The sequence below is a fragment of the Ovis canadensis genome, chromosome 23 (assembly GCF_042477335.2).
Source record: "Ovis canadensis isolate MfBH-ARS-UI-01 breed Bighorn chromosome 23, ARS-UI_OviCan_v2, whole genome shotgun sequence".
NCBI lineage: Eukaryota > Metazoa > Chordata > Mammalia > Artiodactyla > Bovidae > Ovis > Ovis canadensis.
In genome coordinates this window covers 49,094,054-49,106,561 of record NC_091267.1, presented here as the reverse complement: position 1 = coordinate 49,106,561, position 12,508 = coordinate 49,094,054, and the positions used below count along the sequence as shown (strand labels likewise).

The window sequence follows — 12,508 nt, the reverse complement described above, 5'->3', positions numbered from 1 at the left end:
GGGGAAAGATTTGCCTATCCTTGCAGGAATCATGCTGGGCTCCTGAGATGCCACAGTAGGTAGAAGAGGTGACTTCACAGCCTGGCATCTGCACAGGAAGGCCCTAGGCTCAGTTATTGATGATAACTTGACCCTTTTGTCAGTTGATTATTCAGTCATTTATTCACCAAAATCTATTAAGCCCATGCTGTGACAGGGTTTTTCCTAGTAGTTCAAATGATAAAGAATCTGCCTGCAATGTGGGAGACCTGAGTTCGATCCTTGGGTCGGGAAGATCCCTGGAGAAGGGAGTGGCAACCCACTCCAGTATTCTCATCTGGAGAATTCCATGGACAGAGGTGCCTGGTGGGCTACCGTCCTTGGGGTTGCAAAGAGTTGGACATGACTGAGTGACTAACACTTCTGTGACAGGCACCATTCTAGATACATGGAATTCATTGATGAAGTCAGTAAAAAATTTTTTGCTCATGGGATGTGTGATAACACACACTTACACATAAATGAGAATGACATCAGAGAGTGATATTAAAGTAGGACGATTTGACACAGAGTGGCTGAGTGGTAGTCCAGAAAGGCATCTCAGAGGTACCATACCTCCGCTGAGACCGGAATTAGGAGGAGTTGCCTAAAGAGCCGGAGGAACAGCATTCCAGGCTGAGGGGACAGCCAGTGAAGGGACCCTTTGGTCTTTCTCCTGGTGTGCTCCAGGAGTGGGGAGCAGGGTGGGCGAAGGGAGGGTGGAGCAGGTGGAAACGGAAGTTGAGTCCAGCATTTCCGGTCTTACCAGGGTTAACGCTCTGTCTTCTCTTCCCCCCGCAGACGATTTTGCAGAGGAGGAGGAGGTACATTCCTTCGGTTACAAGCGGTTTGGTAAGTTCTAGCAAAGCTTCGTTCCTTCTCTGTGCTCGATCTGGGAAATGGTAATGTGACTGTGGCCGGACCTTTGATGCACAAGAATATGCATGGCTCTAAGGCCCAGTTCTGGTTGCATGTTGAGTTTCTGTATTAACAAGTAGGTGGTTTGTCACGAAATCGGAGGGTCCTGGGACAGGAGTTGCACCCAGGCGTGGTTGGGGAAGGGATGGGATGCAGCTCGCCGAATACAAACCAGATGGCCTAACAGGCACAACATGGTGGGGAAGGTCAATCTGTGACAAGACGGGCGTTTATCTATTTTGAGATTTAGGAGACATCTTTTCCCTTTTTCCTCAAGGCCCATGCTCTTAACTTAGTCGTTGGTAAGGGAGAAGTGAGAGTAAGACTTTCTCCAGGAACCCATCTAAACACCAGTGCTCTATGGTAGGCTGAACAAAGATACCCTCATTCTAAGCCCCAGAACATGAATGTGACCTTCTGTGGCAGAAAGCATTTTGCAGATGTGATTAAGTCAAGAGATTGAGAAGGGGATGTTATTCTGTATTATCTGGGTGGGCTCTAAATGTAGTCATAGGTATCCTTGTGAAAGGGAGGGAGAGGAAGATTTGATTGTGGAGAGAAGACGGGATGATGGGAACAGAGAGTGGTATGATGAGCACTGCAGAACGAGGAAGGGGCCACAATCCAAGGGATGCATGTGGCCACTAGCTGCTAAAAAGAGGCAAGGAAATAGATTTTCCATTCAGAGAACTTTGGTGGGAGTGCAGCCCTGCCACCATCTTAACTTTGGCTGACTGAAGCTCATCTCAGACTTTTGGCCTTTCAAACTAGAAGAGAAGACATCGGTGTTGTTATAAGTTACCAGGTCTGCAGTGATCTGTCATGGCAGCCGCAGGAAACACATGCTAACTCCTGGGTTCCTCGGCTGCTGTTCACGGATGGTCTTCTCTCTTTGACCACACTTTCCGGGTTCTGCAGTTTGGCATTGAACTGCTGATGAAAACATGACCAAAGTTCCAGAGACAGTTCAAAGGAACTGAGGTTTTTATATCCAGCGTGTTTCTATGCCTTGGTTGGAGGAAATGAAGAAGAGTAGGGTAAAAAGGAATGAGAGAGAGTGTGTGTCTGTGAGAGAGAGAGAGAGAGAATATGAAAGAGAATAAATCTACTTCCTGTTGCTTAAAAACAAAAAATCCTGGCCGGACTTTGATTAACGTTAACATCCTCCAGCTGCTCTGGCTCTCTCACCGCTTTAGCATTTTTCCTTCTGGATATGCGCTTATGTATTTCTTTCTGGGAATAAAATAGGGTTTAATGTGGGAATGCAGTGGCAGGGAGCCCATGGCCCCTCCATTCATGTGCTGACAGAGAGGCTCTGCCCACCATGCCCTCCCCTTCCCCCCACTACTGTTCTTTATCTGCACAATTACATGTTTCAGGATTAGTACCATGTGTCGGGCTGCTTTCCCATCGTGGGTTCATTGAAGGTCATCATAGGAGTGAAGAGGAAACAAGACATGATAAAGGAGAGGAAAAGCAAAACAAAAATTAAAAGTTAGAAATAAGGAGGAAAATAAACTTATAGAAATAAGGCAGAATAAATATTGACATGCCCATATATTTTAGTAGATTGCAGATCTCTATGTGGAAATCAGTAGAAACATGAAGAGCCAAGAGAAAAGAGCGACCTGAAGAGAAATTTTATTTAAAATTTAGTGACTCTGTAACTAGCTAGATGGGCAGGGGTTTGATGGATGACACAAAAGCATAGTAAGTTGCTGAAGGGATTTAATTTACGGTGGTTAAGTGATGTGTGGAAACTGCAAACTGATGACTCAGAGGGGAGACGTGATAACAATGTACAAACACTGGAGAACGAGGGAGACTTGGAGAGACTGATACCAAACGGCACTAGTAGAAGAACAGAGGGATGGAATGAAAATGGGGAACTTTGGAATGGACTGCGAGAGAGACATACAGAGTTTGACAGTTTTTGGGTTCAGTTGTTAGGCACAGTGCTGGATATCCAGCATTGGGGTCAAGTAGAATTTGGAAGCGATTTTGCAGTGATTTGTTCAGTTCAGTTCAGTCGCTCAGTCATGTCCGACTCTTTGCAACCCCATGAATCGCAGCACGCCAGGCCTCCGTGTCCATCACCAACTCCCGGAGTTCACTCAAACTCACGTCCATCGAGTCAGTGATGCCATCCAGCCATCTCATCCTCGGTCGTCCCCTTCTCCTGCCCCCAATCCCTCCCAGCATCAGAGTCTTTTCCAATGAGTCAACTCTTTGCATGAGGTGGCCAAAGTACTGGAGCTTTGGCTTTAGCATCATTCCTTCCAAAGAAATCCCAGGGCTGATCTCTTTCAGAATGGACTGGTTGGATCTCCTTGCAGTCCAAGGGACTCTCAAGAGTCTTCTCCAACACCATAGTTCAAAAGCATTTGCATTGGCCTTTAATTTTATAGATAAGGAAGGTGAGGCCCAGGTAGATTAAGTACTTGCTCAGGCAGGTTAACTGGAGCTGAATTGGATGCTGGGTCTTTGAACTCTCAGGCTAGCATAGTTTTGCGGAAGGGCCAACAGTGAGGTTGAGGTTGACCTCTCAACTCCTGTGTTCTGGAAGCATCCCTGCTGTTCTGGAACCCTTAAGTGAGCGAAATACCCAATCTGGCCCCACCAGGGAGACCTTATCACTTTCACAGTGCCTGAAACTCTGCTGCTGCTGCTGCTGCTGCTAAGTCACTTCAGTCGTGTCCGACTCTGTGTGACCCCATAGACGGCAGCCTGCCAGGCTCCCCCGTCCCTGGGATTCTCCAGGCAAGAACACTGGAGTGGGTTGCCATTTCCTTCTCCAATGCATGAAAGTGAAAAGTGAAAGTGAAGTCGCTCGGTCGTGTCTGACTCTTCGCGACCCCATGGACTGCAGCCTACCAGGCTCCTCCGTCCATGGGATTCTCCAGGCAAGAGTACTGGAGTGGGGTGCCACTGCCTTCTCTGGCCTGAAACTCTAGACCGGGTTTTATAGACAGTAAATGGGTTTTTGGGCTTCCCAGGTGGCTCAGTGGTAAAGAGCCGGCCTGCTAATGCAGGAAAGGCGGGTTCCATCTGGGGGTCAGGAAGATCCCCTGGAAAAGGCAATGGCAACCTTCTTTAGTATGCTTGCCTAAAAAAATCCAGAGGATAGAGGAGCCTAGCAGGCTACAGTCCATGGGGTAGTTGTTGGACAAAGAGTTGGACACAACTGAGCAGCTAAGCATGCATGGAAATGGGTTTTTAGTTCCTAAGTGGCTGTGGCTGATCATTGAAAGCAGCAGAACCCAAGAACCCATGCCTTCAGATATGATTCAATTTTAACCATGAAAGGAAGACAAAGTTGGTGAAAGATGGTGAGTGGGAGGTGTCCAGAGACCAGGCGGTCCTGTTGGCCCTGCCCCTACTTACTGTTGTGACTTGGGACCAGACACTTCCACTCTGTGGGTCTCAGATGCTGCATCTGCCCGCTGGGTGGAGTGACACCTGCCACGGTGGTAAATCCACCTCCCAAACCTTTGGTGAGACTAAGAAGGATACTAGATGGACAAGTGCTTTGAACCTGCAGTGCTATGTAATCAAAGATGGTGGTACCACTTGCCTGGGATTTGGGGCTGTCATCACTTTCTGGACGTTTTAATCCAGCTGCTGCAGAATATGGGCTTCCCTGGTGGCTCAGACGGTAAAGAATTTGCCTGCAATGTGGGAGACCTGAGTTCGATCCTTGGGTTGAGAAGATCCTCTGGAAAAGGAAATAACAACCCACTCCAGTATTCTTGCCTGGAGAATCCCATGGCCAGAGGAGCCTGGTAGGCTACAGTCCATGGGGTCACAAAGAGTCAGACACCACTGAGTGACTAAGCACACGCTGCATAATATGGAAATGTAACAGGTCTGAAATCTCATTCCTGTAAAGAGATGTGAAGATGAGCACAGTAGTATCATTGGCTTTTATTTTTGCAAAAGAGACTGATAACCTAAGCGTGCATGTGTGCTAAGTCACTTCAGTTGTATTTGACTCTGTGCATAAGGGTTAGTTGTTGTCTAATTTTGGAGAAGGAAATTGCAACCCACTCCAGTATTCTTGCTTGGAGAATTCCATGGAAAGAGGAGCCTGGAGAGCTACAGTCCATGGGGTCACAAAGAATTGGATACGACTAAACCACTAACAAACATTGTCTAATTTTAGGTAAGTCTTGTTTGTGCAAATACAGTGGTTAAAACCTGAATTTAGACTGTAGATGAACCAGGGATTAATTATTTGCAGGATGTAGGGGCTACTGTTTTAGCAAATTGTTATCTGGTAGCTTGCTTCCAAAATTATTTATGTATATTTATTCGGAAACATTTGCTACATAAAGATAAGGCTTGTTTACATAATAATATCATACTTTTTCAAATTCAGTACAGAATTATAATAGCAAAATGGGTGATCATCTCCAATAATCTCATATGTGATGGTATTATTTTGGAATGGTCATCCCTGTCTATTCAAGGATTCATTGTCACATTTTGGTTTCAACCCTGCTTCTGTTTTTCTTCCATATGTCTTCATGTCCTGGTTTGTTAGCCCCTTCCCCAAAGTTCTGGGCAGGTGTCTAGAGAAGAGATTGATTTAAGTCTGATGGGTTTGCCACTTATCTGCTCCTCTGATGAAAGCTCCAATGAGGGGAAACTTTGAAAGGTTAATGAAGTGAGCATTTTCAAATTTTCATCAGGTTCTGTGGGGCAGTGTTTCTTGGCCTCAGTGTGCAGAGCTAATTAATTTGGGATGTAACTATAGTTACAGCTTAGCAGGATTCATTCTCTGGAACATTAGGTACCAGTATATCAGGTTTTATTTTCTATGGCTAGAACATGATATATATTACAATGATATCTTTCTACTTATTTCCCAGTTACTGTTTTCTTCAAAAATATCACATGGTGGCTCTAGGATCTTTAATTATTATAGTTCGCAGAAAAGGAAAGAGAATTTGCTCCTACTCTACAGGAAAAATATGAATTCATAAAATTTGGAATTTTCAGCATGTTGGTCCAAAAATAGCTTCTGAAACCTTCTGATTAGCCATGTGATTAACGCGAGTGCATTCAAGTTAAAAAGTTTTTTTTTCCCATTAAAACGATAGAGTAGGAGGGAAGAAGAATGTCGTTTCAGCTCCAAGGAATAAGTGAAACCCAGTTCCATAGAAATAGAGACGTGGGAAAAGGGGTGAGTTCCTGATCCTGCTTTAACCCACATTAGAAATGATCATAAGAAATCCAGCTCACAGTTGTGTATCACTTTCATCTTTTCAAAGAGCGTACTGATGTAGTTTTCCTTCACCAGGACTCCCTGAGGCTAACAGGCCAGGCATCATCTTTCCTATTTAATGGCTGTTTGTCCTCGTCTCTGGAGGCAGCAGGGTGCAATGGTTGGGTGTGTGGATGCTGGAACCAGGTGGGTGGTTCTGGATCTGAGTTTCAGCACTCACCAACTGTGTGACCTTGGGCAGATGCTTGTCCAAAGCTGTAAAATCTGATTCATCACCTGTAAAATTTGGGTTATCACAGGCCAACTCCATCAGGCTGATGTGGAGTTAAATATGCCTCTGGATACAATGGAATAGTACTTAGCCATAAAAAGGCATGAAATTGTGCCATTTGCAGAGATGTGGATAGGCTAGAGACTGTCTTATAGACCTCAAGAGTGTCATATGGACTGTCATACAAAGTGGAAAAACTTCTCTTTTGAAGTTTTCAAAAGAGAAAAACATATTGTATGATATTGCTTATATGTGGAATCTAGAAAAATTGTACAGATGAGCTTATTTGCAAAGCAGAAATAGAGACACAGATGTAGAGAACACTTATGGATACCAAGGGGGAAGTGGGGGATGTGGGATGGATTGGGAGATTGGGACTGACATACATACATTACTGTGTTTAAAATGGGCTTCCTAGGTGTGCTAGTGGTAAGGAAACTGCCTGCCAGTGCAGGGTTGGGAAGATCCCCTGGAGGAGGAAATGGCAACCCACTCCAGTATTCTTGCCTAGAGAATCCCATGGACAGAGGAACCTGGTGGGCCACAGTCCATGGACTCGCAAAGAGTCAGACATGACTGAGCAACTAACACTTTCACCTTTGCCCCTTTTCTGTGCTGGGCATAAGTGGGGCACCAAGACTGACTTTGTTCCATTGGTTGCATCGGGTTTTCTCGTGTTATCTCTGGAATAGGACCTGGTATAATAATAGGGTTTCAGAAGTTATACTGATAGAGAAGTCAGAGCTGCGTGGTTCCTTCCGCCTTGAATGTCATGACTATGAGCATCTGGGGACAGCTGGAAATATTTGTTGTTTGAAATATTTGTTGTTTGTGTTTGACAAACAAAGCTTTGGCCAAGATGCTTCCTTGGGGCTCAGTTATAGGGAGCATTAATAGCTGTGAGAGAAAAGATTGCAAAAATGGCAAACTGAGAAATAGCAATAAGTACAAGGAAGCATATGCTATGGAGAGGAACTCAAGTCTTTCCTAAAAACTAAGTGGAAAAATTCTCAGAGAACTACTGAAAAATTACAGAGGGGTAACAGTCCAAAATGGGTTTGGTGATGGCCCAGTGGCTAAGACTCTGCACTCCCAATGCAGGGGCCCCAGGTTCGATCCCTGGTCAGGGAACTAGATCCCATATGTTGTAACTCAGAGTTCACATGCAGCACAGCCAAATAAATCAATTAAAGACAACACCTCCCCCCCCCCCCACCAAACAAAAAGGGGTACCAGTTGCCTTTCCCTAAGTATATTTACCAGACTCTGTTCTTGAATTTTTTCAAGAAAAAGTGAGTTTTATTTACCCGCAACTTCACAGACCTCCCTCTACCTGTAGTTTCACACAGGCTGGTCTTCCTCTTTTCTTTCCTAGGACAATAATTTCGGATGAGCAAGAATATTTTTAACAGTTTAATCTGCACAGGGCAGGGCATGTGAGAACAGCCTGAGAGATCTGTGTAGAATAGAAGAACCCAGGCCCAAGGAAATGGCAACCCGCTCCAATACTCTCGCCTGGAGAACCCCATGGACAGAGGAGCCCAGCGGGCCGTAGTCCACGGGGTTGCAAAGAGATGGACACGACTGAAGGGACTTAGCATGCATGCACTGCCCCAAAATGCTTCCCTGACTCTGCTCCTTTTTTTCATCATCACCCCACCCCACCCCACCCTTCAACAAGATAACACATGAAACTTCCAATCAGCGGCTCTTGTTAAATCATGGAGCTGTTTTGGCAAGAGGGCTTGAGGCACTGAATGTCTAAAAGGACAGAGGACCACTTTGGTCTTCTGAAAAATAGCAGCACAGATATACTTAGCCAGCTAGCCAGAAAGAAGTTTGCTTTCTGAAGCACGTGGCGAGTTTCTGCTTTTGGTGGAGAGAAGACGATTGCAAGAGTTTACCAAGAAGATGCTGAATTATCTCAGGGAAGCTGCTCAAGATAAACACTTGGCTGCCTCCACTTCTGGTTGTTTGGGCTCGGGGACCAGGCTGCCTGTCTCTGCTCTCCCGGGACTGTTCCCAGAAGCCTGGCTGCATCTTTAGATCTGAAGAAGGCGCTGCTTTGAAGTCGTCCACCTCCAGTAAAAAGAAGGGATCTAGCATTCCTCTCAGCGCAGACCAGCGGAGTTCACCCCTTTCCCTGATAAGAATGCCAGGAATTTCCATCATTTCCTGTAGGGAATGGCTAAAGGAGCCCAGCATGAGGCTGTCCTTTCAACAGCACCTTTTCCAAACATCTCTAAATGGAAAGGGTACAACTGCAGGCAACGCGCTGACCCTGGCCAGAGATAAGTGATGATCGATGGGAGATGAGCATGGTGTCCCTGCGGGGTTCCTCTTCAAAGCAGTTTGCCTCCCTGAGTGGCAGAGTCTTCTTTATGTGGCTTTGCAAGTCCTGATGGAGTTGATATTTCTGATTTTATAAGAATTTGGAGTCAAATGGCATGTGAAGAAATGGACACAGCAAAGAGATTCAGAATAGTTCACCTGGCCCCTCTCTCCCCCACCCCTCACTTCCAGGAAATCATCAGGGTTCCTGAGACCTGAGAAAGTGTTTTCTGGCTGTCGTTTCTTTTCAATAATCTGAGGTTTCCTAATTTAAAAAAAAAATTATTTATTTTTTAATTGAAGGATAATTGCTTTATAAAATTTTGTTGTTTTCTGTCACGCTTCAACATGAATCAGCCATAGGTATGCATATATCCCCTCCCTTTCGAACCTCCCTCCCCCACACCCCCAGGTTGATACAGAGCTCCTGTTTGAGTTTCCTGAGCCATGCAGTAAATTCCCGTTGGCTATCTATTTTACATATGGTAATACTCTCTCCATGCATCTCACCCTCTCCTCCCCTCTCCCGTTTTTAGGGTTAGAGATGGTACTCACAATCTCCCCTGCCAACAATGTTCCCTCAAGTTTCACCTCAAATTTTCCTTCCCATCGAGAACTCCTCGGTGGGTGACTCTTCCCTGCCTCATCTTTCGTTTTCTGTTTTTAAGTTTATTTCACTTCTTTATTTAGCTGTGTTGGGTCTTAGTTGTGTCATGCGGGATCTTTCATTGCGGCATGCGGACTCTCCAGTTCCAGTGTGCAGGCTCAGTAGCTGCTGTGTGCAGACTTCATTGCCCCAAAGCTGGGGGAATCTTAATAGTTCCCTGACCAGGATTTGAACCTGCGTCCCTGCGTTGCCAGGCAGATTTTTAACCACTAGACCGCTAAAGATGTCCCCCTGCTTCATCTGTCTTGCTCATCAGTAAAAATTCATTCAACACCATATTCCTGCATGCTTATGACTTTTTTTTTCTATGTTCATGTGAAAGAAATCATCAAGCATCTTTTCTTGCATATGCTTTCTTGAATATGTGTCAGTGGGTTTCCACTCATTAGTTCTTTTAATTCTCCCAGAAAGCCTTTGAGAATTACCTGCCAATAAGGAAACTGAGGCTGAGGGGCATTGCCCACGTCCGAGTTAAACTTGACTTCAATCCCACTGTTCTTGCTCACAAGTATGTCCCTTCTCAGAGGATCCCAAGATTTTGGTGGGAAAATACCTGATTGAATCTGCCTGCCAATGCAAGAGATGTGGGTTCAATCCCTGGGTAGAGAAGATTCCTTGGAGGAAGAAATTGCAACACATTCCAGTATTCTTGCCTGGAGAATCCCATGGACAGAGGAGCCTGGTGGCCTCCAGTCTACGGAGTCGCAAAGAGTCAGACAGGACTGAGCAACTGAGCACACACATGTCACAATTTTATAAGATGCAGAACTTGAATATTTGAGTGCTGAAATTGTCAACCATTTTAAGTGTAATTCTTTTCTCCCTTTTCTGGTTTTCATTCACTTGTGAATCCTGGTAAGAGGGTGGGAAAAGAGAGGAGAGGGAATCATTTGTTTTTCCTACCACTGGGTTGAAGCTGAAAATAGTTTGCTTTTATTTTTTGGAAAAGTTAAAAAAAAAATCTGCTTAACCATTTTTCTAAGACAGCATGAAGACATTAGGTTGATTCCAATGTTTAGTGGCTGGGGCTTGGGTGGGAAAGAGTTACTCCTTTTGGTAGCGACTCCAAGCAACTTAAAACAGATGAACTTTGCAACTTTCCTTGAAAGTTTCAAGTTGTTAATTTGGGAGGTGCCCTGGGAAAGGGAAAGATGCCCTAGAGATTTTGATGAAAGACTGCGATCCTCAGCAAAGTTGTGGATTAGTGTGACTTTTTTCTCTCTCACCTTCCTTCCTGGTATCCTTGGTGTTCAGGACAGTGGCCAGTTAGGAAGTGAGGCTTTGTGCCTTCCCAACAGGTGGAAACCTCACTTTGCTCATCTGTGAAATGGGAATGACAAGAATACCTTCTGGATTGCAAAACCTATAAATCACATACACGTGGGGTCAGGTGAGTGGCAGGTCTGCCGTTACTGCTGAGCACCCTCAGGCCTCTTGCTCTTTTCTCCCTCTCCAGCTTCCCTGGTCTTGCATAGCCTCCGCTCCCCTTTGTGTGCCGTCTGCCTAGTCGCTCAGTCATGTCCCACTCTTTGCGACCCCATGGACTGTAACCCTTGCAGCTCCTCTCTCCGTGGGGATTCTCCGGGCAGGAATGCTGGAGTCCGTTGCCATGCCTTCCTCCAGGGAATCTTCCCAACCCAGGGATTGAATCCAAATCTCCCACATTGCCGGCAAATTCTTTACCATCCATCTGAGCTACTAGGGAAGCCCAAGAATCCTGGAACAGGTAGCCTATCCCTTCTCCAGGGTTAGCAATCCCTTTTCCAGGGGTTCTTCCCGACCCAGGAATCAACCCGGGGTCTCCTGCACTGCAGGTGGATTCTTTACCAGCTGAGCTACCAGGGAAGGTCTCCATTTTCTGATCGTACCATCTACCCTCCCTCTATTGAAATCTGATAGTTATCAAGGGGAAAAGACTGGGGGAGGGATAAATGGGAGGATTGGAATTGACATATACACACTACTGCATATAAAATAGATAATAACCTGCTGTGTAGCACAGGGAACACTGCTCAATATAATGACCTATATGGGAGTAGAATCTTAAAAAGTGGATGTATGTGTGTGTGTATATATATAACTGGATCACTTTGCTGTATGGTAAAAACTCACATAACATTGTAAACAAACTCTACGCCAATAAAAACTAATTTTAAAAATTAAAATACAGAGCCTGTCCGAGGGGAAACAAAGAAAAGAAATCTTGCTACCCTTACTTCTGCATTCTCTGTCCTGCACTGGGGCCATCTTTTGTTGGGAATATCAAAAGAGTCTGTTTTCTTGCAGGGCTTTTCTTTTCTTTTTTAAATTGAAAGGCTTGGTGGCCACCAGCAAAGAATATATTTGAAGGAAGGTGGGGCACAGGGTGGGGTGGTTAATAGCAACTTTCATGGAAGTAGTGTAGCAGCTTCCTGGCTGAGGGACTGTACCCCAAAGCCAGTGGCCTGGCTCAGCTTCCAGCTTTGCCACTTACCCACCCATGAGACAGCCTCGGGCCAGTTAACCTCCCAAGGCTTCTGTGTGCTTGTCTAAAAGATGGGGGTAATTATTGTATCTGCCTGTCGGGCTGTCCTGAGAACTCAAGGAGTTAGAGCAGAACCTTGCTTATGGAAAGATACAAATGGTGCGTCATGAATGGTTATAATGAATGGGACATAAATGGTTACAAGGTGGCTGTGGCCATTCCAGATGAGTGACAGTCTTGGGTTCTTGTGTCTTTTTGGAATCCGGGAAGCTTTCCCAGAAGCCCTTCCTAGACCTTCCCTTGTGTGTCACTGGCCAACACTGAGTCAGTCTTTTCATAAATCAGTTATAGACAAAGGGACCGACTGGCTCTGGGTGGCTTGGGCTCATCAGTTGGGTGCAATGTATGATGAGGAATTAAGGAATTAACACTCTGGCCACTGTTATTATGTACAAATTAATATCCATAATATAGACCATTATAAATACATAATATGTATATTATATTGTAACATGTAATATTGTTATATTTGGGCATCCCTGGTGGCTCAGCAGTTAAGAACCCACCTGCCAATGTAGGAGTCACAAGAGACGAGGGTTAGATCCTTGGGTT

At 45.2% G+C, this 12,508-nt stretch overlaps 1 protein-coding gene across 1 annotated transcript in view; it reads left to right on the top strand.

Moving 5' to 3' along the window:
- Positions 1–12,508, top strand: part of COLEC12 (collectin subfamily member 12) — a 178,803-nt gene that overhangs the window by 15,778 nt on the left and 150,517 nt on the right. Inside the window, exon 2 of the mRNA XM_069568912.1 lies at positions 820–870. Within this exon, the coding sequence (XP_069425013.1) occupies positions 820–870 (51 nt within the window). The remainder of the gene's footprint in view (positions 1–819; positions 871–12,508) is intronic.